Source organism: Pan paniscus, chromosome 17 (genome assembly GCF_029289425.2).
Source record: "Pan paniscus chromosome 17, NHGRI_mPanPan1-v2.0_pri, whole genome shotgun sequence".
Lineage (NCBI taxonomy): Eukaryota > Metazoa > Chordata > Mammalia > Primates > Hominidae > Pan > Pan paniscus.
Window position 1 is genome coordinate 53890093 of NC_073266.2, and position 26545 is coordinate 53916637.

A 26545-nucleotide genomic window follows, 5' to 3' on the forward strand; every position below is an offset into this window, starting at 1 on the left:
CAACTCTTTCTGACTGGTGTTTGAAGAGCAAATGGCACACAGCTAAATGCCTGGCAGATAAGGAGCTAATTTCTCATGGCTGCACCTGAAAAACCATGATGGTTGTATTGTCAATAACTGCTGCCAACAGACTGTCAGTGTAGGCCTGGACATTGTGCCTGTGAATGAATCTCCTCTTGAAACGTGGTATACTTTGCAGCAGCCCAGGGGAAAAAGGAAAGTTATTGTCTTCCCTGAGCAGAGGATAGGCTCTGGGGACGTGGTCCAGGTTTTCCCACGGGGAGCTTCATTAATGTATTTGACACTTGATGAGAGAAGTATGTGCTGTAATTATTAGTCTCACAGTTCAGCGATTTTTATAGACCCCAAAGCGTGATACTGTAGATGTATCTTTCACTCCCCTACTTCCGTTCTTGAAGGGGATTTTTGTTCCTCCCCCTACATATTCTTTCACTGATGTAAATTGGTTCTCATTTTTCTCACTGGGCCCTTCTAATTAATGTTCTGGTCTGTCTTTCCCCACACACTGAAGTTTTCTTCATTGTGCTCTTGGCTGAACAGGAAGCATAGCACCCCTTTGGCTGTACTTTTCAGCACTGATCTTTGTGGGCCACAAAGGGGTTTTGAGACAAAGCAGGAATGGTCCCCAGGGGTATCCAATGCTTTGCCCTCTACTCTTGTTATTACAAGCTAGTTTACAGCATAATACATGATTGCAACTATTAAAGGGACATAGTTCATTTTAAAAGGCAAGAAACATGGCAAGAAAGGATGGAGGGGCAGTTCTAAAGACTTCCACAAATAATGTTCTTATTACACCTTCTTGTCGTTACCAAAGATAGGCTTCTAATTGCATTTACTGAAAGGCTAATGCTACCCAAATGAGTATACCCCAGGCAGATTTAATTTGGAAGCGGTGGGAGAAAAAATGCATATGTTTCTTCATTTATTTATTGGCCAAGTGCAAGCTGTACTTAACCTAAAAGTAAGGGATGTATAATCAGCCTGCCCCCAGCTTCTCCCCAGCTGCTGGAATCAGCAATCAGCAGTACTTCCCCAGGACCTTCTGCAGCCTTAGCTCTCATTGGCTGCTGGCCACCCCTTGGGGCTGTGCTGGGGGGACCTCTTTGCACACCTCCCACCTGGCAGTCCCAGAGCTTCAGGAGAAAGGCAAATCCTAATGACTCCAGTTTGATCTCAGCCCCCATTTCTGCTTTGAGTTTTACTGTTATACTTTTTTTTTTTTTTTTTGAGAAAGAGATAGAATTTCTGCTGGTAGGTAGAAGAGGATCCAGCAGGCATTTCCCTATGTCAGACGTCATGCCCAAACCAGCAACTCTGATGTGACAGCCCTGTCACCTCCGCTCTGTCGCCAAGGCTGGAGTACAGTGGCATGATCACGGCTCACTGCAGCCTTGACCTCCTGGGTTCAAGCAGTCCTCCCACCTCAGCCTCCTGAGTAGCTGGGGCTATAGGCCACCACCCCTGGCTAATTTTTGTATTTTTTTTTGTAGAGGCAGGATTTCACCAGGTTGCTCAGTCTAGTCTCAAATTTCTTGGCTCAAGCGATCTGCCGGCCCTGGCCTCCCAAAGTGCTGGGATTACACGTGTGAGCCACTGTGCCCGGCCTTTTTATGCTTTTTTGACATTCACCAGGAAGGGACCCACAGTGTCATGTCTTGGTTGCTCAGCACCTCTTTTTCCTTGATGCTCTGATTTAGAGCTTTCCACCTGAGTCTGGGATGGCAGGAACCATCTGCTCCCCTGCAACCTCCCCTGATTGGAGCTGTACTACCCTCACTGACATGTGTTCACGGCCAAGGTGAGCAAAGAGAAGCAAGGAGAACCTCTGCGAACTCACGAGAAAAGTTTGGGATTCGCATATAGGTGAAGCCTCTGCAGCTGCCCTCTTGCTGGCTTAGGGTGTCTACAGCCCCCTTCTGCACCGCATGTGGAATCTACTTTATTTTGCTTTGCCTGATTTTCAGGCAGTGGGCACACTTGAATTCCTTTCCTTGAGATTCAGGAGCTGTTAGGACAGTCTATACAGTACATTGCATGTAGCTGGAGGGTCAGTGGACCTGCAACTAGGCTGTGCCAACCACAGATTGAAGTCATATGTGCACATGCATCTGCACACACACACACCCACATATACACGTGGGAGACCCACACAGTGAGCACAGCCTGCAGAGTAGAGAATTGGATTGCAGAACTAGGGAGCACGATGTCTGTCAGTCATCCTACCTCGAGGAATCCTTGCACACACCTGCATAACCCAGACTGAAAATACCTGAATCATCATAGACAGGCTGCTTCTAAAGAAGGGGTGATTGGAGTTCCATAGGAAATGGATCCAAGAGTGATGTAAAGAATGTCTTTGGGAATCTGGCAGGCCAGGTACCGTTCCTGGGTGAGCCCTTCACATTCTAGTCTCAGCTGAAGGAGAGGCCTGCACAGCCTTGGTGAAGTTTCTGTGTGGTGAAACTTGGATGCAACACAAATGGAATGCCTGGTTTCTTGAACTTGGAATGTTACCCAGCAGATAAAGCTCCAGACGACACCTCCCATGGCATTGTTAGTCCTGCAGCAAGGAACCCAGGACCTGGGCTGTGGGAGGAAGTGCTTCTCCTTTGGTCTGTGTGGGCCTCTCTTGAACCACATCAAAGGGCTGTCACATCAAAGTTGCTGGTTTGGGCATGATGTCTGACATAGTGAAATGCCTGCTGGATCCTCTTCTACCAGCAGAAATGGTACCTCATGTAAAATGACAAATTATATGTCATTTACAAACATCCTTGCATCCTAATCCTTCCTAAGCCTCTAGGTAGACTGAGGTGTCTCTTAAAATGTATGTTACGATTCAACAGAATAAGATAGGTTTAGGCAGAGAGGCTTTTTGGTACCACTGTTTTAAACATAGCAGGTAGCTTTGAGTTTTAATAAAGCACTATGATTTCATTTTAAACCACAGTATTGTTCTTTGTAGAGAGAGAATGTATTATGGAATTGTCTTTCCAAAGACAGTACTCTAGAGTAATATTCCTTTAAATAAATATTTTGTTACTTTTATTTCAACCATGATGATGACGCTAGTATTGCTCTCATGTGATATAGGGACTAATGCATAACATTTGTTAAAATATTGAATGCTTATAAATATTAAAGGTTTGCAGTAGTTCAAGCGAAGGTATCTGTCAAAAAATGAAATATCTCTGCTAGCCATTTGTATGAAGGATAAAAAATGTTACAATGTAACAGATGCCACATGGTGGGATTTCTGATCAAGACCTTGTCTGGTGCTTTATACCATAGGGAATTAAAAAGAAAAGCATTTTAAGGGACATTTCAGCCAAAATAGGTAATATTTTTATATAGATTAGCTGTTCTTTTGAGCTTTAATATTGAAAAACAAAACTTACATTAACATTTGTGAATCTGCAAAGTCTGTAGTGAGAATTCTCTTGCTTAAAACAATAAAAATCATTATTTGGCAACAGTACTACATATTTTCTTACTCAGTTTTGTTTGAAATAGACAATTTAAACAAATGACTATAAAGGTTTTGTTTTGAAAATTAAAGATAGTTGGAATGAAAAGTACTTCTCGATTAGAAATTGTTGTTTATTTTAATTAAATGACATTTGGCAAAAAAGAGGAGAGGTTTTTGGCACCACTGGGAGATATCTTTGGCATTTGTAGAAGGATGCTGTTTATCAAAGAGTTTGAGATGGCGTCAGAACCTGCCTGAGGTCTTTGGTTCTAGTGCCACTGAAGAGTAAGTTGTGATGTCGCAGAGGTTAAAAATACAGTGAATGCATAGCAATTAGAAGACAATGGTCAGATTGCATGTAAGCAAGATGCAACTATATAAGAAATTCTACATAGATAGTTTAAAAATAAAAGGATAGAAAAAGATACACCATTCACTAACCCAAAGTGTCCATATTCGTATCAGAAAAGTAGACTTTAAAACAGGGAATATTGACAGGGATGAAGAGAGGTATTACATAGCAATAAAAGTTCAATACACCAAGAAGCCACAACAATCCCAAATGTAAGCACACCTACCAACAGAACTTCAAAGCACCTAAAGCAGGAACTCATAAAGATGAAAGAAGAAATAAACAAATCCACTGTAATAGTTGGAGACTTCAACTCTCCTTTCACACTAATCTATAGAACAAGTAAATGGAAAGTCAGTAAGAATATAGAAGATGTGGACACCACTGTTACTCAATTTGATATAGTGGATATTTATAGAACAGCCACTCAATAACAGCAGAATACATGTTCTTTTAAAGTGTACATGAGACATTCACCAGGATAAGCCATATTCCGGGCCATAAAATAAGCCTTAAATCTAAAAGATTTGATAAAGTATATGTTCTGACCACAAAGAAATTAAATTAGAAATTAGTAACAGATATCTGGAAAATCTCTAAATATTTGGAAATTAAACAATACACCTTAATAAACCATGGGTCAAAAAAAATCACAAGGTTAAGTTATTCCCCTCTGAATTCAATATTAATAAAATTTTCAAATAAATGAAAATGAAAACAATATATCAAAATTTACAGGAAGCAGTTGAAGCAGTACTTAGAGATGAACTTATAGCATTAAATACTTCTATTAGAAACAAGACGGGTCTCAAATCATTTAAATTTCTACCTGAAGAAGCTAGAAGAGCAAACTAAACTCAAAGCAAACGAAAGGAAATAATGAAATAGAAATCAGAAAAGCAGCAGGAAAAAACCTCTAATGAAATCAATAGCTGATTCTTGAAAAAGGCTAAAATAAAATTGATAGATTTCTAGTCACTGACCAAGTAAAATAGAAGACACAAATTACCAATACCTGGTATAAAAGGACATTGCTACCGTTAATAAAAGGATGACAGAGAATATGAACAGTTTTATGCCCATACATTTAACAACTTAAATGGACAAATTCCTTGAAAGACACAAATGAACAAACTTCATTGAAGAACAAAGAGATAATCAGAATAGCCCTATATTAATGAAGAAATTGAATAAATAACACAAAGTCTATACAAATCCCTTCTGAAAGCAGAAGGGGAAGGAGTACCCCCAACTCACAAAATTCGCATTGTCTCAATATCAACACCATTGCAAGAAAAGAAACTATAAACCAGTATTTCTTATGATTATAGATGCAGAAATTTTCAACAAAATATTAGCAGTCATTCTCAGCTGATTTTTTTCCACTAATATTTAATTTGTATTTTAAAAACTGATTATTTTGACTACAGCACCAAGTAGTAAAACCTTAATGATCAGAACACAACTAATGATGATCTTCATTTAGATGAATCAGAAACAATAATATGTCACTAGTAACTAAAGGAGACTTTAAATGTGATATTTTGAGTCTACTTATGACATATTTCTGCTTGTCATCTGCTAACAAGTAAGAAGGTCTAATGCAAGCCTATTGCTGTTTTTGTTTTGTTTTGTTTGAGACAGGTTCTTGCCCTATCACCTAGGCTGGAGTGCAGTGACATGATCTCAGCTCACTGCAATCCCCACCTCCCAGGTTCACGAGATTCTTCTGTCTCAGCTTCCCAAGTAGCTGGGATTACAGGCATGTGCCACCATGCCTGGCAAATTTTTGTATTTTTAATAGAGACGGGCTTTCACCATGTTGACCAGACTGGTCTTGAACTCCTGACCTCAAGTGATCCGCCTGCCTCGGCCTCCCAAAGTGCTGGGATTACAGGCCTGAGCCATGGTGCTTGGCAGCCTATTGACTTAAGAGTTACCTGGAATTGGCTCTTTTCTACTGATGTTCTTCCTGGATAGGATAAATCTGGTCCACTTCTTTGGGGGTATACATGGCCCATGCTTTCACTTGATAGTTTTATTCTTATTTATTAGAAGTAGTATTGGCAAAAAACAAAGTCTGTTTCTCTGGGATTTGGGGATTCTCAGATGTTAGCAGTGAAAGCTGGAAGAAGTGTGATCACCCCAGAGACCAGGGTTCTACTCCAGGCGTGATGCAGTAGGAAACCCACTCTATTTATTACTCATATGTTGAGGCCACACAGACTCTTTAGAGGTCAGCCTGAGAGTCACCAGGGCCTTGTTTCTTCGGGTCAGAGATGAATTAGATGTTCAGATTGGGGATGGTTGATTCCTCTGGAGCTTTCTAGGCTCCTACTTTTTAGAGAGGTGATGCATTTTTCTCTTAATCACAACTCTTCATAATTAGCAAGTGTTTGTGGGCTGCATATTGTATTTAGAGGTGGTAGATTCCATAGTGGTCAAACAACAGGGAATCTTTGGAGTCACATACCACTCCCCAGACCCCCACCCCACAGTATCTTGCCCCTGCCACTTAGCAGCAATATGTATTAAGTTGTGAGTTTGGAGGAGCCTGCACTGCCCCAGGATATGAGAGAAAACCACAGTGTCTGTAATACAGCAAGGGAGGGGGCTGTGTGACCAAGGGCTTGGCAGACCGTGCAAAGGATTTTGGATTTCATTCTGGCTGCGGTGGGCAGCCACTGAAGGGTTTAAATGGGGAAGTGATGTCATGTAGTGGGAGTTTCCACAGGACCCCTCTGTTCTTTGCCAGAAGGCAATATGTCTGGTAGGGAGGCCTTTGAAGAAATGACTACCAAGCAAATACTGAGCTTTACCTATCTGTGTCCTGTTAAATATCTCTCAGTGGGGGCCTATCCATTTCCTGGGCCACTGTGAAAAATCAGCATATCCTTTCTGTCACTAGACTTCTACAAACTCTTCTGGGGCCATTTGTTCCATGCCACTTGCACAAGGGGGGAATGTGGCTCTGCCCTGTATCCCTTTAGGCTAGAATTGAAGCCCAAGGTGGTTGGCCAATGAGGTGACATTGTTTTGAATGCCTTTATTATATCTAAACACTTTAAATGATATTTTGCATTCCACTCCATAGTACACATGCTTAATTTAAGACAGAACCCATTTTCCTGTAATATTGTCTGTTCCCATTTTACAGATGGAAAATCCAAGGCTTAGAGATGTAAAGTGTTCTGTTCAAGGTCACATAGCTAGTAAATGGTGATACCAGGTTTGGAATGCAGGCAGTCTGATTACTTAGCCTTTGCTCCTGATAATTCCATTCTTCACTGTGGTATCCTAGTGCCTCAAACTGTACCCCGCAGGTTCTCAGTAAACATGCGTTGGGTGATTCTATTGGAAAAGTCTGGCATCGGGTGCTAGGAATGCAACCCTATGCACACCTGAGCCACCTGGATCAGGACCAAGTGTGGGTGCTGGGAGGCTAAGCAGGATGTGTGCTCCTTGGTGTCCTGCATAACCAGAACAGGACTCCCTCCGGTGTGTCTTCAGCACCTTGCAGCACCTTGCAGCACCATCACTCTGGCCAGCTAGTAATTGTGGCATACTCATCTGTCTCTCTAGCTGTATGGTGATCTCTGGAGGATGGGCCCTGTATTAAGCTCACCTCCTTCTTCCTGAGGCCTGGTCTAACTCATATATTTGAAAAGTGACTGCTCAACAGTGGGCTTATGGAAGTCAGCCCAAGTCTTCAGCCAGATAATTCCAAGACTGGGATCTTTCATCTGCCTTGCCCATGGCCAGAACCATCCTTGAACATGAGTGAGAACCCAGGCCCAGGCAGAGCTAAGGCTGGCTTCCTGCCCAGAGGCCCTCATGTGACTAGAAGGAGCCAGCTAGTCCGTAGAGCTGCCATGCTGCCCTTGGGTCTCCCATGCTGCCTAGGGAACCCTAGGACCTGAGGAGTGCTCAAGGCAGCCAGCACACCCCAGGAACAGGAGATGCAGAAAGCATGGGGGTGCAGGGCCTGTAAGGCAAGGGAGGCATGAGGTAGAAGGATGGATTCTGTTCTGGCTGCATGGGTTTTTCTGGGTATAGTTGGCCATCAAGTGGAAATAGTTTATAAACTGGAAAATAGGGTCTGCAAACAGCTGGAAATAGAGATCTGGAGAGAGGAAGGATGGGAGATGAGGGTGAAAAATCTAGGTGATAGTTGTCAGTGATAGCCAGAGCAGATTTCTACCTGTTTGAGAGGGAATAGGCAAAAGGGCAGGCCCAAAATCTGTCCCATCTACACATTATTCCATACCACCTGTCACACACCAGATATGTATATGCAACATTCTTCTTATGGTTGGGGGTAAGGTCTGTATCCTGAATGAAATGAATAGGCTTTCATTACCTTTCCAGGGATAGTTTTGTTATCATTCATATCCTGCCTGTGTTTTCACTGTCAATAGAGTCAGTTTAATTAATTTATATGTTTTATTCTTTATTTCAGAAAAACTATACAACTCCAGCGGACGAGATTTGAGAAGGGCCCTTTTCTCCCTGAAGCAGATATTTCAGGTAAATAGGAAAAAAATAAGTACTTACCTGTTTTTACATTGCTGTGAAATTAGATACAGGCAAGCTTCTACCTGTACTTATTATGAAAAGGAAGGACAAATTTAGATTACAATATTTTCTTTAGATTACAATATAAATTAGGTCATAATATCAGTTGAGAATTTTTATCATGTCAAATATTTCAAACATAATAACAAGTAAAGGTAACTTTATCACATATTTTTCCATATTTACTTCTAGTTTTGTTTTGTTTTTTTTTTTACTATTATTATACTTTAAGTTCTGGGATACATGTGCAGAATATGCAGGTTTGTTACATAGGCATACATGTGCCATGGTGGTTTGCTGCACCCATCAACCCATCATCTACATTAGGTATTTCTCCTAATGCTATCCCTTCCCTAGCCCCCTACCCACTGACAGGCCCTGGTGTGTGATGTTCCCCTCCCTCTGTCCATGTGTTCTCATTGTTCAACTCTCACTTATGAGTGAGAACATGTGGTGTTTGGTTTTCTGTTCCTGTGTTTGCTGAGAATGATGGTTTCCAGCTTCATCCATGTCCCTGCAAAGGACATGAACTCATTCGTTTTTATGGCTGCATAGTGTTCCATGGGGGTATATGTGCCACATTTTCTTCATCCAGTCTACCATTGATGGGCATTTGGGTTGGTTCCAAGTCTTTGCTATTGTGAATAGTGCTGCAATAAACATACATGTGCAAAGCCTATTAGAGGTATAACTGAAGACCTGTGTTATGCTCCCCCATCCCAACCAACCTCTTTCCACCCTACCCCCACATGCATGTTTCCTAATGGTAAATATTCACCAACAATATGTGATATTCTTTTGTATGAACTGTATACATATGTGATCATGTTGCATATATATCCTACTTCTGCTTACTGAGAATGGGATAGGTGTAGGCATAGCTGATGTAGCTCTGATTGAAGATTGCATTGGATGAATAAAACACAAGTTGTTTTATTCATTCTTCTATTGGCAGATGGTTTGGTTAATTTCCAGTGTTTTGCTGTTATAAACCATGCTATTGTGGCTATGCCCCCTTGTGTACCTGTGCAAATCTGTCTTGGATTCCATAGTATCATTGCCTCCTAAACCTTCCCTCCATTCCTACCCTGAGAAAGTCACCAACAAAATGAAGAGGACTAGGACAGGTATGCAGAGAAGCCCCAAGATGATCAGCTATATGAGGGCAGGGTCAGGAGATGGTTTCATAGAGAAGATGGTTTTTGCATTGAGCTTGCGTCTATCTAGGTTCATTGTTTTTCTTCTGTTAGGATTTTTGATTCTAGTTTACATTCTACTGCTTTTCAGTTCCCATCTCATCTACATCCTTAAAAGATTATCTTTGTGAGCGATAGTTGTCAGTGAGAGCCAGAGTAGATTTCTACATGCTTGAGAGGGAATAGGCAAAAGGGCAGGCCCAAAATCTGTCCCATCCACACATTCTTGTCCCATTCTTACTTCACTGTGTTCAGTCATACCACAGAGTCCCTTCTCTGTGTTGACATTTCTGGAGACAAGTCCTCTTTCTTTTCTTCCAACAGCCATGGGTTTGAACCTGGTGCACCCTTGCTCCACCACACTGCATACCTCGGAAATGCCTTGGGGTTTAGAGGTCTGCCTTGGTTCATGCCTGGAAAATTGCAGCAGTTATTCATGGCACTGTGTGTGTTTGGTCCTCCCTAACTCAGTCCATTCTTAGCTTCCCACCAGAGGGAGTTACTCTCTTGTTGGTTCCATGTTGCCTTCTGGGTTACGTCTGGATTTCTCAGCATAACATGGAAGTCCTTCTTGATCTGGCCTCTGCTGCCCACCTCTCTGTCCTTGGCTACAACCTGAGTTCCTCCTGAAGTTGTACTCCAAAAGTAAGGCATGCCCTTTCTGTTCTACACCTTTGCCCTGGACCTGCAACTTATTGATTGATTGAGATGGAATCTCGCTCTGTCACCCAGGCTGGAGTTAAGTGGTGTGATCTTGGCTCATTGCAACCTCCACTTTCCAGGTTCAAGTGATTCTCCTGCCCCAGCCTCCTAATTGAGATTACAGGCATCCACCACCACGCTTGGCTAATTTTTATATTTTTAGTAGAGATGGAGTTTCACCATATTGGCCAGGCTGGGCTCAAACTCCTGACCTCAGGTGATTCACCCACCCAGGCCTCCCAAAGTGTTGGGATTATAGGTGTGATCTACCACGCCTGGCCTGGACCTACAACTTCTATCCCAGAATGTTTTGCTACCCCACACCCACTCTATATGTATCTCAGTTTTCCTTCTGGTATCTCTTCCTGCTAGGGATACCCTCTCAGAATGATCACTCACCCTAATTAGGGTCCCTCCGAATACCATTAAAAGTATCCTGTGCTTCATATACACCATGGAATACTATGCAGCCATAAAAAATGATGACCTCATGTCCTTTGTAGGGACATGGATGAAACTGGAAATCATCATTCTCAGTAAACTATCGCAAGGACAAAAAACCAAACACTGCATGTTCTCACTCATAGATGGGAATTGAACAATGAGAACACATGGACACAGGAAGGGGAACATCACACTCTGGGGACTGTTGTGGGGTGGGGGGAGGGGGGAGGGATAGCTTTAGGAGATATACCTAATGCTAAATGACGAGTTAATGGGTGCAGCACTCCAGCATGGCACATGTATACATATGTAACTAACCTGCACATTGTGCACATGTACCCTAAAACTTAAAGTATAATAATAATAAAAATAAATAAATAAATAAATAAATAAATAAAAAGTATCCTGTGCTTACCTGTTGTACAAGTTGAGCATCCCTAATTTGAAAATCCATTAGAAATGAATTTGAAAAATTTTGAGTCCTGACATGATGCCACAAGTAGAAAATTCCACACTCGATCTCATGTGATGGTCATAGTCAAAGTGCAGGCTCACAACACGCGATTTATTTAGCATTCCCAAGGGAAAAAGAACCTCCTGCAAGTTTTCAGCTGTGATATATATTTTCCACACATGCCCAGATCCCTCCATGCAAGCATGCCCACAAAGGGCAATAAAATGGCATGTGTGCAGGCTGGATGCACCAATGGGAGGTTCCTCACAATGTCCACATGGGCCAAGACATACAGGCATTACTCATTGTGTGTGTTTGCTTATTCTGTGTTCTGTGGTATAAAGGTATTGTTGAAAATGTCCAAAAGGCATGCAGATATCTCCTTGGGTAACAGTGATAAAAAAGAGAAGTCATTTATATATACCTATAGCACAGAATGAAGCTGTTGGAGAAACTGGGCAGTGGCGTAAGTGTGAACTGTCTTACAAAAGGGTATGGTGTTAGAATGATCACCATAGATGACCTGAAGAAACAGAAGGATAAACTGTTGAAGTTCTGTGTGGAAAGCAATGAGCAGGAGTTACTGAAAAATAGGAGAACATTGCCTGAAGCTAAAAGTGAAGATCTCAATTGTGTATAGAGTGGATCCATCAGTGATGCAATGAACACATGCCACTTAATGGTATGCTGATCATGAAACAAGCAAAGATCTATCATAAACTGAAAATGGAAGGGAGCTGCATATTTTCAACAGGGTGATTGAAGAAATTTAAGAAAAGACACAACATTAAATTTTTAAAGATTTGTGGTGATAAAGCTCTGCTGGCCACAAAGCAGTAGAGAAATTCATTGACAAGTTTGCCAAGGTCACTGCTGATGAAAATTTGATGCCAGAACACGTCTATAATGTGGATGAAAAAACATTACTGTTTGTAGTTACAGCCCCAGAAAGACACTGACTAGAGCTGATGAGACAACTCCTACGGGAATTACGGGTGCCAAGGACAGAATAACCATGCTAGGCTGTGCTAATGCTGCAGGCACACATAAATGAAATTTTGCTGTGCTAAGCAAATGCATCCTCACTATTTTAAAGGAGTGCATTTCTTACGATTCCATTATTATGCTAACAAAAAGCCATGGATCACCATATCATCTTTTCTGATTAGTTTCATAAACATTTTGTACTGGGGACTTATGCTTACTTCAGGGAAGCTGGACTAGATGATGATGGCAAGATTTTGTTTTCCTCAACTGTTCTGCTCGTCTTCCAGCTGAAATTCTCATAAAAAATAATGAATATGCCATGTACTTTCCCTCAAATGTGACTTCATTAATTTAGGAATATTCTTAGATCAATGAGGAATCAATTCTTAGATCCATTAATAAAGGATATTCTTAGATCAATGAGGAATAAGTGTTAAAAACACTTTTTTGAACAGCATGCTAGCAGCAGTGAAGTTTTCAAAAGCAGTTTAGCATGAAGGATGTTCAGCATGAAGGATATACTACTGCCAACACTGGAAACACAGTGACTAAAGACACAGCTGTGCATGCCTGGCACAACCCCTAAACTCTGACTATGTTTAGTGATGATGGTGAACAAGTGGTGACTTTGAAGGATTCTGTATGTCAAGTGAGAAGAAAATGATGTCTGACCTCCTTGTAAATACAAAAATTGTTTGCATGTTTATCTTCAGAGTCCATCAATGAGCTGGAAGAAGTGGATATTGAAGTTTTGAACATTGGTGAAGAGGCCCCAGTTGTTCATTCATGAACCAATGGCAAATTGAAATAGCTAAAATGTTTCTGAATCAAGGTGATCTTATATAAGTGATAATGAAGATGATAACACTGTAGAAAAAGTGCCTAGAGATGACATGGCGAAAATATGTGATGGGCTTGTTGAAGTGTAGATCAGTGCGCATTCAAAACAGAACAAGAAATCATACTAGTTTATAAAAGCAAAGATTTCTAAGACAAAAACGCTTGTTAATGTGGCAGATGATTGTGGAGAAAACATTAAAAGCCCATCCAGAAGAATGCCTCCTCATCCCTAGAGGACTCACTTCTGGACCCTCAACTACTTTTGATGTTTATTCTCACCCCCCAAAATAAAATATAGTGTATAGTAGCCTTTTAATCAAAACACAACATTGTAGGGGGAGACTGTAGCAGATGAGACAGATATTCTGGTGATGCCACTGTACTTAGTTACCTGGAACATGTTATGCTTTTTCATTGTATAAATGGCATGTCATGTTTTTTCCTGTTAAGTACTTATTTGTGAATAGGTGTAGGAAAATGATTGCATATTTGTAGCATATAAATTCAGAGTCAGGAGTGGTGGTGGTGCCAAACTAGCACTGATCACCCACATGGGTGGCTAAGATAGTGACACCTTTGCTTTCTGATGGTTCAGTATTCACACAAACTTTGTTTCTAGGGCAAAATTATTTAAACTATTGTATAAAATTACCTTCATGCTATATATAAATTGTGTATACGAAACCTAAATGAATCTCATGTTCAGACTTGGGTTCCATCCTTGAGATATGTCATTATGTATATGTAAATGTTCCAAAATATAAAAACAATCTGAAACACTGCTGGTCCCAGACATTTTGGATAAGGGATACTCAAACTGTATAGAACTTAAGATACTTCAGAGCACTTGTCTTGAGTACAGTAGTCTGTGAGCTCACTGGGGTTCATCGCCAGGCCTTTCGTGCCTAGCATAGTATCTGGTACTACTTAAACTATAAATGAATGGACTGGGTAACTTGAATTGTCTTCTAGAAGATGTCTCTGTCTTCAGTCTTTCCTGTTTCTAATTTAGTAAATATTGTGCTAACTAATTAATTTTCCCAAAGCTCCACTTCAGAGTATCCACGTGTGTCTTCCTGATACTTAGCTGAACACAACAAACTTCTTCACCCTCCATTATGTCCTCTTCTTGGACTCAGATCCCCAACTGCAGTTGGGCTAGACTCTTCTTATGCCAGCAGAAGGCCATGCTCACACCACTCCTCCCCCTTCCTCATTTAGTCTATCAGCCTGCCTCTTGTCTCCATTCTTCAGCTTTAACTTCTCTCACACCTGATTGAGAGCTGGTGGCAGAGCTACACAGCTAATAGCTATTCCAAGTGACTTAAAAACACTGTAATTTGTGCAGTGTTAGTAAAATATACCCTAAGAACAAAAGGAACCGCCAAAAACTCCACAACCACAACAAAACTGTTTACAATAATCGTATTGGTGGTGATAGTATTGGTATTACTATTCTGAGACTGGTGTGTGTGCGAGAGATTCTAATTGTCATTCTAAGCATTCTTAAAAATTAGGATTCTTAAGTTTAACAACTCTGTGTTCCTGAATTTAATTGGAAATATCAGAATGAACCCATGTATATTATCTTAAGCAAATAAGCTTTTTTTTTTTTTTAAAAAAAAGCTAGAAGCAATAATCAATTCATTAGCAAAAAGCACCACTAGCAATGAGATTGTGGTCTGAAACACCAAAAGGCACCAGAGCTCCTTGGAGAAGTGGCTGATTCCAAGTCTGGAGTAGGAAACGTAATAAAATAAACTAATTAACTTGGAACATCTTATACAGAGAGCAAGAAAGCTATCGAATAGTCTAGGATTATTTCCAAAAGAACTCAGAAGCAAGTTGAAGGGTCACCCACTGGCTGGCCAAAGATGGAACAGTGAGCATCAGTAAGGGTGATAATTGCACTGGATCAAAACACACAAACTAAGTTTGTATTGATGAATTCATAGTGACACTACAAAATAACAATGGATTGACAAAAAAAAAAACCAGGTGAAAGATGCTAGCAAACTAGCTTACTATTTTGCAGATGAATTAAGTTTCAGTATCTCACATTTATTTTGCCTTGTCACTTATGAACTTTAGGATGATCAAATAGTTGAAGGGAAGTCTTGTTTGTAGAAATATTCTACCTAATAAGCAAGAGGGAGTAACAGAATGAGAATATTACCATCCGTCAGCCCCTAATGGATGATTTAATGGATCTATGTGGTGAGCCCCAAGAGCTGCTGACATGATGAGCATGAGATTCAGCCAGGTATTACATGCCTCCTAATGGAAATACAAACTACCATCAATGATGCGGTCAAGCCAAAAAAATCACCTCTGGATCTACATGCCTCTATATGCAATAAACTATTTGTAAATGATCCAAGACAGAGGTACATGTTAAACTACACCACAGGGGTGTAACCAACAAAATCTGGACTGTGGGCTACTGTACAGGACAAATGACCCGGTTTCTTCAACACATAAATTCCAACATAAAAGAAAAAAACTCTTTGAATTAAAAGATGTTCAAGAGTCCTATCAACTAACTGCCATGTATGAGTCTTATTTCGATCCTAATAAAACTGTGAAAAACAGTATTTATGCAAAAAGAAATTAGCCGGGCATGGTGGCGGGCGCCTGTAGTCCCAGCTACTCGGGAGGCTGAGTCAGGAGAATGGCGTGAACCTGGGAGGCGGAGCTTGCAGTGAGTTGAGATTGCGCCACTGCATTCCAGCCTAGGCAACAGAGCAAGACTCCATCTCAAAAAAAAAAAAACAAAAACAGTATTTATGAGACAGTTGGAAATTTGGTCACTGACCAGACATTTGATAATGAGAAGTACTAATTTTTTGTGAGTGCATATTTTTAAGAAGAGTTCCTGTAATTTAGAGATACGTATTGGAATGTTTATGAATTAAATGATGTGATGTATGGGACTCGCTTCAGATTAATGTGGCAGGGGAACAGGTAGGATGATCAATGAAATAGGGTTGGTATGGGTTGATTGGCACCTGGGGTTCACTAGATTATTCCGTTGTCTTTTGTATATGTTTAAAGTTCTCTCATTTGAAAACATTAAAAAATAAACATGCTTGGACTCTTGTAGATCACTTCAACCAAGTTCACTCTGTAGTGTTTGTTCTCTGAATTCCGAGGACCGTCATTAAGCAAATATTTTTGAGCAGCCTCATTGGCACCATGTAGGCAAGGAAGAAGGTGCTTGTTACTAGAAGTTTATAGTCTGTTTGGAAGACCACACACATGTGCACAAAAACAGCACTCCACCACAGGGCAGCGATGCATGGGGGATTAACTGGATTACACAGGCAGCGGTGCTGTCTGGGCATGGATCACCACCTTCCATACCCGTGGGTCGGCGTCTCCATCATCTCTCATGTTTTCTAGGTGTGGAGGTTCTTTTCCAAACTAAATTGTAAGTGTCTGAAAAACAGAGGCATTGGTCATCTCTTTGGGTTGAATATTCCTTGACCAATAGGCATTTAAAAAATGATCACAGCTTAATATATGGCTATTAGAGAAAATTCTGAAATGCAGCAATAAGCACCTATCAGTGTTAACATTTTGATTTCATTCTATTCTGAAACCAATGTTTTAAAAATCATTTCTTAATGCTCATATATTTTAGGATATATGTGTAAAACCTAGCACATTGCCAATTTGGAAGTTTTTTTCCACATTAATTATCAATAAATTTCTCCTTCCTGAGTGCCTTATCTACATATGTGCATAAATTTCAGTTCTGAACGATTTTTATAAACACTGTCTCGCCTGTCCAGTGTTTTTTCCAAGTGCCTTTGCCAGACAGTCAATTCTCTGGTATATTAATATTAGTGATTAGCTTGAGTGGTTTCTTGAGAGCTTGTTCTCACTTTTTCACCATGAAGTCATGTGTGAATCTAGTTTTAGTTAAAGTAATAAACATTTGTTATATGCTTGGAAAAACTTTCTGACTAGACATGAGCTCATCTAAATGTTCACTTTTCACATATGCTGGTGGAAAAGGATATGGATGGAGAGAGAATTATTTTTTATTTCCTTTATACATATGAGTGTAAAGTAATTTTCCAAAAACTCATGATATTGTCCCATTTTCTTTCTTCCAAAGCCATGATTATCTTGAAGTCTGAGTTAACACAGCTGTCTTTCATTACGTTCAGGGCGCAGACATCACTCACCCACCCTTCCCCCCAAGTCAGCTCTGACCCTGAAGAGCTCTTTCCTGGTTCAAAGGGAGCCTTTGCTGAGCCTGGCCACATTTACCTGGTCCCCCATCCATATAATTGAAAAATGCCATCAAAATCAAAATAAGGGGCTGATTTCATGTAGGAACAGGAGAATTATGCCAGTTCATCTACATTATTTTTTCTCTTTTGGAGATAAGCCATGGTTGCTGACTTTTCCTATAATAATAACCTTTCATTATTCCATTGAGCTTTCTACCATTTACATCACTGAGGTTTTTTATTTTTGCCCTGTTGTGATCATTTAAGATGAATGTTTCAGCTTTATCCTAGATGCGTTTGAGACAAGGCACTGTCCAGTTGAGGAAATCTCCCAATCTCAGTTGAGGAAAACAATGGTGGAAAAATCCCTCTCAGCTTGGTACTATGAAAAAAATGACTGGGTTTGGGTCTGGCTAGTTAAATAATCTTGCCAATGTTTTTTTTTCTTTTCTTTTCTTTTCTTTTCTTTTTGCCACTCCTGAGTCTTAGTGTCTTTACCTGTAAAGAAAAGCTACCATTAAATCAGTGGTTCTTGAACAGGCAACCCTTGAGGATTTCCTGGGGAATTTAATAGAGCCTGGGCCCCACCCCAGAAATTTGGATTAAATCCATCTGGGTAAGGTCCTGCTTTCTGGTCCTTCTTAAAGCTCTCCAGATGATTCTAATGTGAAGGAGTCTGGGGTGAGAACCGTCTGAGCTCTTCAGAATCACCTGCTTCTGAGCTTGAGAAACAGGGCCTCCCTCTAGAGATTCCTAATCAGGAGGGCCGTAGTGGGGCTAACAAGTTCCTAGGGAATGCCCTTGCTGCCAGTCTCTGTTGGCTGATAGGTCTGGAGACTTCTGTCTGAGAACCACCGGATGAGATGATCCCTGAAGTTTCTTCCATGTCCTGCCTTCTGTGATCAGGTCTGCAAGCCAGCCAAGGCGGTCCTTTCGAGGGATGGCGTGGCTGCTCCAGGTTAATGGCCAACCCTGCACCCTGCTTCCATGCTTGTCCTGCAGGCAGCACAACTACTGGAGGTTGGATAAACTGCTTCCTGTGGTTCTCAGCCCTTGCAAGAGCCTTTTCTGTAACCTCTGTCCCAAGGACTATCTTTGGAACACATTAGTGGCTTTGAGTTCCTCACCTGATAGTCTTTGCTGCAATCAAATGTTTCCTGTAGTAGAAAACCAGCAAGCGTCTCCGTGGCCAGTCCCTTGGGACCGTGGGGGAGTAGAGCCTGGTGTTTCTTGAAGAATGAAAAACAAGGCACTGTAAATATTTCTGGCAGTGAGGAGATTCATTTGCCTTATCTTTATTAGATTGCCCAGAAGGCAGCAATAACTGGTGTTTGGCAAAGGACAATGTTAGGACTGGTTGTAAAATTCTTTTGGCAACAGTTGATATGCTTCATTTGAATACAGCAGAGCAATCTGTAGGGTCCATTCTGGCTTTAAAGGCTTGTACATAGTTTTAGCAGCACAGCTGGGATGGAAGGTGGACAGGGACAGTATTTGAAGTATTTTTGTTTTCTTTCCTGCCAGGATGACAAGGATTTGGTGCATGAATTTGTAGTGGCTGAAGGTCTGACATGTTTGATCAAGGTGGGAGCTGAGGCTGATCAGAACTATCAGAACTACATCTTAAGGGGTAAGTCATGACTGGGCATGCAGCAGCTGCCCCAGCTGCAGGGGGGATCTGGGTTCACCTTCAGGAACTTAACTACTGAGAGCTTTTTAAAAGACTTCGATTTGAGAGTAAGGTGGTAAAGACACCCTATGGCAAAAAAACATCTGCATCAGGTTTTACCAGTTCCTAGTAATTAGCAACTGTGCTAATTTTTACTGACTTTCACCTGGAGTTATTTTACACGCTTACTAGGAAAACTACCACTCACTGGGTTCTTTATAATCTGTCTTATTTGTCCAGGAAGGAGACATACTAAATGGGCTTGGGTAAAGCCTGCATCTCAGCAGAAAGCCACCCCTAACCAAAGGGGGCAATTTATTTCTTGGAAAAAAACATTTTCTCCCAATTTGAGTTATCACCTGGGGCTTTTGTCAAAGTGCATATTTTTCACCTTGTCTTCCTGTTTCTGATTCGATAGTTTTGAGCGGGTCCAGGATTTGCCTTTTAAAGAGCGATTCTGATTTCATTTATAAAGCGATGCAAATGTAGAGTTTGAAGCACTGATTCCTGTTCCAGTTTATAGTTAATGGTGTTTTTATAGACATAGGTTTTTTTGTGCGCCTTCATATAAATTTCATTTGATCCTGTAAAAAAAAAAAAAAAAAAAAACAAACCTGTGCATAGGCAGGGCAGGAATGATTAGGTTGAACTGTATTAAATTGCTGCTATCAACAGTTTTGACCTACAAAAGAAGAAATTTTATATCGTTCAATATTATCTACATTTTCCAGTTGAAGAAAATTGAGACTCAAAGAAGTCAAGCTTTTTACCTAATAAAGTCAATTCCCGTAGTGTGCCAGGCAGCAGCTGTGCCCAGGCCCTGAGGCATGTCAGGCGGGTCAGGGTTCTGCCATCCCCTCTGTATCTATGCCTGTGACCCCACAGACTGCATGTTCAGCGCTTGTAGGAGAAAATAAAACTGCCAAAACCTTCCTTTCTTTTCTTCTTGGGTGAAGGAAGAATGAAAATCATACATGAAAAGTATGATTTAATATCAGATGTCTGTGTTTGGAGTTGAATGAGACAAGCAAACTGACACAGTCATCTCAGCTGTTTTGTTTTGCCCCGAGAATGCTTCCTTATGTTCTGTGGCGTTTTCCAGCCAATCAGAGCCTTCATCCCTCTTTCCCCTCTTCTGTAGAGCCACTGCAATTAAAAGCAACAGAGAGAACGTAGGGCTCATTAAAAAAAAATTAAGGTTGTCTTTTCAAGTCAGTGTTGTTTTGTTCATTTTGATAAACGGCAAATGTGTGTGAGAGTTCCTGAGCCTCTCACTTTGCTGACCCATGGTGTGTGCAGCAGTGTTTGTGGGGCTGTGGAGTTGGCTCTTTTTGTCTACTTTCAGTCTTTTTCTGGTCTTGTAATAGATCCTCCATTACAAGTTGTCAGTAGAGATGCTTTATTGCTGAATTTTGCTATTTCTATTCTTTTTTTTTTTTTTTTTTTTTTTGAGATGGAGTCTTGCTCTGTCACCCAGGCTGGAGTGCAGTGGCGCGATCTCGGCTCACTGCAAGCTCCGCCTCCCGGGTTCACGCCATTCTCCTGCCTCAGCCTCCCGAGTAGCTGGGACTACAGACACCTGCCACCATGCCCAGCTAATTTTTTTGTATTTTTAGTAGAGACGGGGTTTCACTGTGTTAGCCAGGATGGTCTCGTTCTCCTGACCTCATGATCCGCCGGCCTCGGCCTCCCCAAGTGGTGGGATTACAGGCGTGAGCCACTGCACCCGGCCTCTATTCTTAATAATATAAACATTTATATCAAAGCTGTTGTGCCATGTTGCATCTAATCGCAGCCGTCTGTGTGTCTAAAGAGATGAGTGCAGGCCTGGATTCTCACTCTTGTGTGTCTGTTCACTTTGGTCTAACACCTAGACAGGAGGAAGGTGCAGAGATAAGGGTGGGAGAGCTTCCTGTAGTTTATTTTCCGGGTATAATATGGATGCCCATATGTTGAACCACATGTGATCACCTAATTCTGAATAGTGGGTCCACACTGACAATATATTTTTTGTTCATGTTTAAAGTGTACATCATTTTAACATTACCAAAAAATAAGTTATCCCCAACACACAGAGACACACCTCTAGAGAGCTAATATTATAACCATCTTCTGTTTATCCTCATTCTTCTGACCCTTACCTAGGAGCACATTTGTGTATTTCTATTGCATCAGCGCAATAGTTTACATCCAAGCCCAGGCGAGGGGGACAACTCTGCCCGCTGTGGTCAGAACTCACCCATTCCCTAGACCTCACGTGGATTAGAACTGGATTACATGACCCCCTGTAGCTGCACGGGAGGCTGGCAGAGTGAGTGCCTTCCTAGACTCCACAGGGGAGGCAACAGAGAGAAAGGCTTGGGCTTGAGGGTTATGAGTCCCAGCTGCATAGAGGGAGTTCGGAAACAAAACTCAGCAGAGCTGAGAAAGCCTTTTCTGGTGAGCCACAGTGAGGCCCCTCCCACCAGCGGCCTGCAGGCTTTTGAGGGAATCTTTGTGCATGGGCAGGTTAAACACAGGTCCTGGTGGTGAGGGGTATGAATTGTACTTGCTGGCAATGGGAGATGATGTTGATACAGGGAACTTCATCCACATCCTCTACCTTAGTGAATATTTACCATGAAGCTTACAGCCGTTTATTTTATTTATTTATTTTGAGACAGAGTCTCGCTCTGTCACCCAGGCTGGAGTACAGTGGTGCCATCTGGGCTCACTGCAAGCTCCACCACCCAGGTTCACGCCATTATCCTGCCTCAGCCTCCCAAGTAGCTGGGACTACAGGTGCCTGCCACCACACCTGCCTAATTTTTTTGTATTTTTAGTAGAGATGGGGTTTCACCATGTTAGCCAGGATGATCTTGATCTCCTGACCTCATGATCGCTCGCCTCAGCCTCCCAAAGTGGTGGGATTACAGGCGTGAGCCACTGCGCCCGGCCACAGCCATTTATTTTGCAGTGTTCTGACCTGAATCAGAAAGGTGCCAGAGGCAATTCCCGAATGTTTAAGTCTCAGAACACTCATGACCAGGGGAGAGCCCGTCAACCACCTGCTGCTTCTGTTTTCTAGCTTTTCTGCCTGCCCTTCTATGACATGCCAAGAAGGTGAGGCCCTAGCTGCAGATAGGTCTTCCAAAATGTGAGGAGACCCTATATTTCCATTGCCACCACCAAAGCCTTGCCTTCATATTTTCCTTTCTAATAGTGTCCCTTTACTGGCGACCAGAAGGCTCCCCATGCATTATCTGAAAGACGAGCACTCCACTCAGGCTACTGCAAGACATCCTTCTTTCCACAGAACAGAGGTGCCTTTGCATGCCTATGTCTCAGAAGACTTGGTCACCAGGGCACTGTGCCCAATTGTCACCACATTTTGATGTAACCAACCAAAGCTCATACCAGGAAAGTAACTTCTGAGGGATGGAAATGACACATTTCTTGGGACGTGACATTTGCGTTTTCCTGCAGGGAAGCTATGATTTTCCTTAGTTCATACATGGAGTCACTCCTTTGTGACTTTGAACAATTTCTCATGTAGGCTTTTTTTTAAGGTTCTGATAACTGCTGGCAGCCACTGGACATTTGCGATCAAGAACAACCTTTGAATTACCTCTTTATTTGTCCACCCATGTTTTAACTGTGCTGTCTTCGGCGGGGACTGGTGAGGGCAGATGCAGATCAAGAGAAGAGGCTGGGAAAAGTTTTGCAGTTATTTTATTCACAGTTCCCTGAGGAGAAGACACAGCACCCATGCAGGGCCACTCAGGAAGCACAGAGGTCGGCCATGAGGTGGGGGGAGAGGCGGACTGTGGGCAAACACCTGCATTGTGGCTTCCAAGGGACAGGCAAGCCAGCTGAGGATTGGCTCCAAAGCTCAGAGTGGCTCTGGAGTGGCGAGGTCCTGTGTATAGTAGCCCAAGGTGTGAGAGGCCCATGTGAGAGAAGGTTGGGTTGTAGACTTAATGGGCTGCTGGAGAAGGCGAACTGGCTGGTCGCTAGCCAGGGCCTCAAAACTGGGTTAAGCTGGACACAGTGGCACATGCCTGTCATCTCCGCTACTTGGAGGCTGAGGCCGGAGGATCACTTGAGCCTAGGAATTTGAGGTTACAGTGAGCTATGTTTGCACCACTGCACTCCAGCCTGATTAACAGAGCAAGACCCTGTTTTTAAAAAAGCTGTGTCAAGATAGCACTTTTAAAAATGATATTGCAAACCGTAAGTTGGGTTAATTGTCCTAGTGTCTTGAGAAGTGTGCCCTCATGAAGCCACCTGAGGAGTTCTGCTCTGTGTGGCTACATGGGAGTCCTACAGCCCCAGGGGAAACAAAAGCATGTGGAGAATCCAGGACTTTCCCAGATCTGCTTTTAGAACTCTTTATTTGTCTTTATTTGCATACACAGTCCCCTCTCAGCATTTTTTTTTTTTAAGGCCCAGGAATCCGCTGCTTTCCTTTGAGGATGTGTCTGCTGAGAGGTAGAGATAGGTTTAGTTACAGTGTAGGCAAGTGCTGTCCAAAGCTGTGAGCAGGCTGCTGGGAAGAGGTCTTAACTGTACAACGTGGAGGAATAATATTTATCTGACTTATTATCCCTGGGTGGTTGTAGCTAATGATCTAAAGTTTTTTTGGGATAGCCAGTATTTAATTTAAGTCTACTGTGAAATTTTGTACCTCACAATTATTCTTATAGAAGGAGGACCTAGAGTGGTATATTGCTGGGAACTTAAACTTTCTGCACACATTACTGAGCCTTCTCTATGGGCCATGCACCATGTCAGGCCCTGGGGTTGTGACGATGGAACCAAGATACACACTGTCTTGAAGCAGGTCCCTGTGGGGTCTCTTGCATGGCATGTTTTATATGCTGAATTGCATGTGTCTTGTATGTTTGGAAATTGCACATATGTGCTGTGCTTTGGAGGAGAAAAGAGAGAGAGAGATAAGTAGAAACAGTAAGACCAGCTACCCTTTCTGGCTGTAACTCAAGAGAAACTGCCTCTTCGGGCTAGCTTTACATGGAGAAATTTAATTTGGTCATTTCATCTAAACCAAAATACGAATTAATCATAAAATGCCTCAGTCGGTATCAGTTATTTTAAAAGCTGGATAAGATCTTAAAACTCATTTAACTCAACCTTTTCATTTTAGAAGAAAACTGCAGATATATTTTGTTTGCCCTCATATATTGTTAAATGTTTTAATGGTTGTCAGCATTTAAAAATTGGGAGATTTGATATTTTTTTTTAAATGCAGATTTCAGGCTTCTTTGGAAAAACTGTCCCAGAGTTGACTATAGTCCACTATAGGAAAAAATCCTCAAATGCCATTCATATTAGGGGATCCCTTAATGAGAATCAGGATGTATGGTCAGATGGTGTTTGTCGGCATTGATGGTACCAGAAATGGAAATATCATAGATATCATGGAAAGAGATTTTATGATGTTAGAAGGCAGTGGCACAAAATGATCAAGTGGTAATTAAACTAACATCCTCCTTGTCAGAAAAACTGAAGTTTATATTTTGGCACTTTATAAAATGCCAAAAAGAGCAGAGGTTGGGTTCAGACTACAGGCAGGGCACCAAACTAGCTCCAAGGTGAGGAAATGGGAGCAAAGGGAAGAATTTCTTGCTTCCTGAACTAAGGTTAGGTCTTTGGCTACTGTATTTTCCACTGAACAGCCTAGCCTGACTCTCTGCAACTTCATGACACTGGTCCTGTGTCCCACGCAGCTGGCTTGGAGGAAGCTCTTTCCTGCCTCTTGCCAGGAGGGTTTTCTGCTTTGGGTCTGGACTTCAGAGATGATCATGGTAGCTGTACAGCTAGGCTTTGATGTGGATGACCCAGGCAGGAGTCCTGGAGGTGTCTTCAGCTCCAGGTGGGTTGAGTCCAGTGTTAAGAATGGAGTCTTTCCTCATTTGATGTCTCTCCTCTTGCTGAGTGGTACAACAGGACTATTTCCAATAAAAAATCACTGCAGCATAAGCAGACTGGCAGCCCGTGGGGCTGAATGGAACCTGCAGGTGTTTTGTGTGCCCTAACAGGTTTAAAGATTGTGAATTATCAACATTTAAAAACTTGGAGATTTGGCATAAAAATACAGCTTTCTGGCTTTTCTTGAAATACTGAAAACTTAAGCTGACCCAGGCCCTGTGGGATGTGGACTGGGGAGGGCTGGAGAAGGTGGCCCTTGAAGCAGAAAGCTGCAATCACCACGTGGTGTTTGCTTTTTCTTCCTCCTGTAGTTGAAACCTCTGCTTTAGGTGTCTTGGGGCCCTGGCTGGGTCTGACCTCCATCTGGCCTCTCTTTCACATCTCCTTGGCATGCTGTTAGGGATGTGGCCTCCAGGGTGAACCAGCCACACTGCCCAGGAGTGTGGTCAGGGGCAGGGAAGCTGCAGCCTGTAACTCCCTGGGACGGGAAGGGAGGCCAAGTCACCCTGTTGCTGTTGATATGTCATGACACGTGCTTCCCTGGAGTGTTCTGCATGTCCCGTCTATGGCTCCTCTTGCCACCCACTGTCACTGTGCATCAGGCCTGCACCCTCTTAAGAAACTGGGCCAGAGAGTAGCTGAGACCTGCACTTGTGTCCTCCTCTTTCCAGCCTGTATGGGCACAGAGGACCCCAAATGGACTTAAATTGGACAGTTCATAGCTCTCCCCTGGCCTGCCAGGCCACAGGATACTGTGTCCTTGTCTAGCTTTTCTGCCTGACTTTCTGCAGTGCTGCATTTCTCACAGGAGGGAGCTGGGTGCTGGCCCCACTGTTCCCCCTGGGTTAGCTGCCGTCTTTCTGGTGTTTCTGGATGGATCTGCCAAGGTCAGTGGGGTGTGGTTGGCCTACCCCTAGTCTCAGGGCTCGGGGACTCTCTTGTCCACGTCTCATTGGTCATTTGGGTAGATTTGGAGGAGGGTGGTTTGGAGGCTCCTCGCTGTGCTTCTTCTGCAAGTGCTGAATGATCTGAGTCATCATTGCTGTGGTCTGTGGCCTGATGGCCTGTCAGCCCCCAGCACTGTGTGCAGGAGCACCATGGGTCAAGTGGGCAAGGAGCTCCTGCCAGGGGAAGCAAGGCAAGGCCAGGGCCAGATCCTGACCTTTGGTGGGACAAAGTGTCCTTTGTACACCCTCTGTTCTGAGGTAAGAGAGGGAAGCTGGGCTATTCCGTGGGTGGGGCAAGCAGCATCCACGACCCTGAGCCCTTCACCTCATTGGGCAGCAAGTGTGATATTTGCCATCAGCTTCTAACTCTACCTAAGTACTTTGGCTCTAAGGTTGATTTTGGTTTTCCCTCTTAATCTCTTCCAAGGTATTTTTTCCTGTGATTAGAGAATGCTTGTCTCTGGGTAACTTTAGTTTATGAAGAGTGAGGCTTTTCTTTCAATTTTTTTTTTTTTTTTTTTAAAGAGATGTAGTTTTAGTCTGTCACCCTGGCTGGAATGCACTGTTGCAATCATAGCTCACTGCAGCCTCAGACTCCTGGGTCATGTGATCCTCCTGCCTCAGCCTCTCTAGTAGCTGGAACCATAGGCATGTACCACCATGGCTGGCTAATATTTTTTATTTTTTGTAAAGACGAGGTCTTACTGTTTCCCAGGC

The 26545-nt window shown here is 42.4% G+C and overlaps 1 protein-coding gene across 15 annotated transcripts in view; it reads left to right on the forward strand.

Annotated features, from left to right (window-relative positions):
• Positions 1-26545, forward strand: part of FHOD3 (formin homology 2 domain containing 3) — a 482704-nt gene that overhangs the window by 196758 nt on the left and 259401 nt on the right. For all 15 annotated transcript variants that reach the window (XM_063597250.1, XM_055102327.2, XM_063597253.1 and 12 more), the window contains 2 exons: positions 8305-8372; positions 18809-18914. In XM_063597250.1, coding sequence (XP_063453320.1) covers positions 8305-8372; positions 18809-18914 — 174 coding nt within the window. The remainder of the gene's footprint in view (positions 1-8304; positions 8373-18808; positions 18915-26545) is intronic.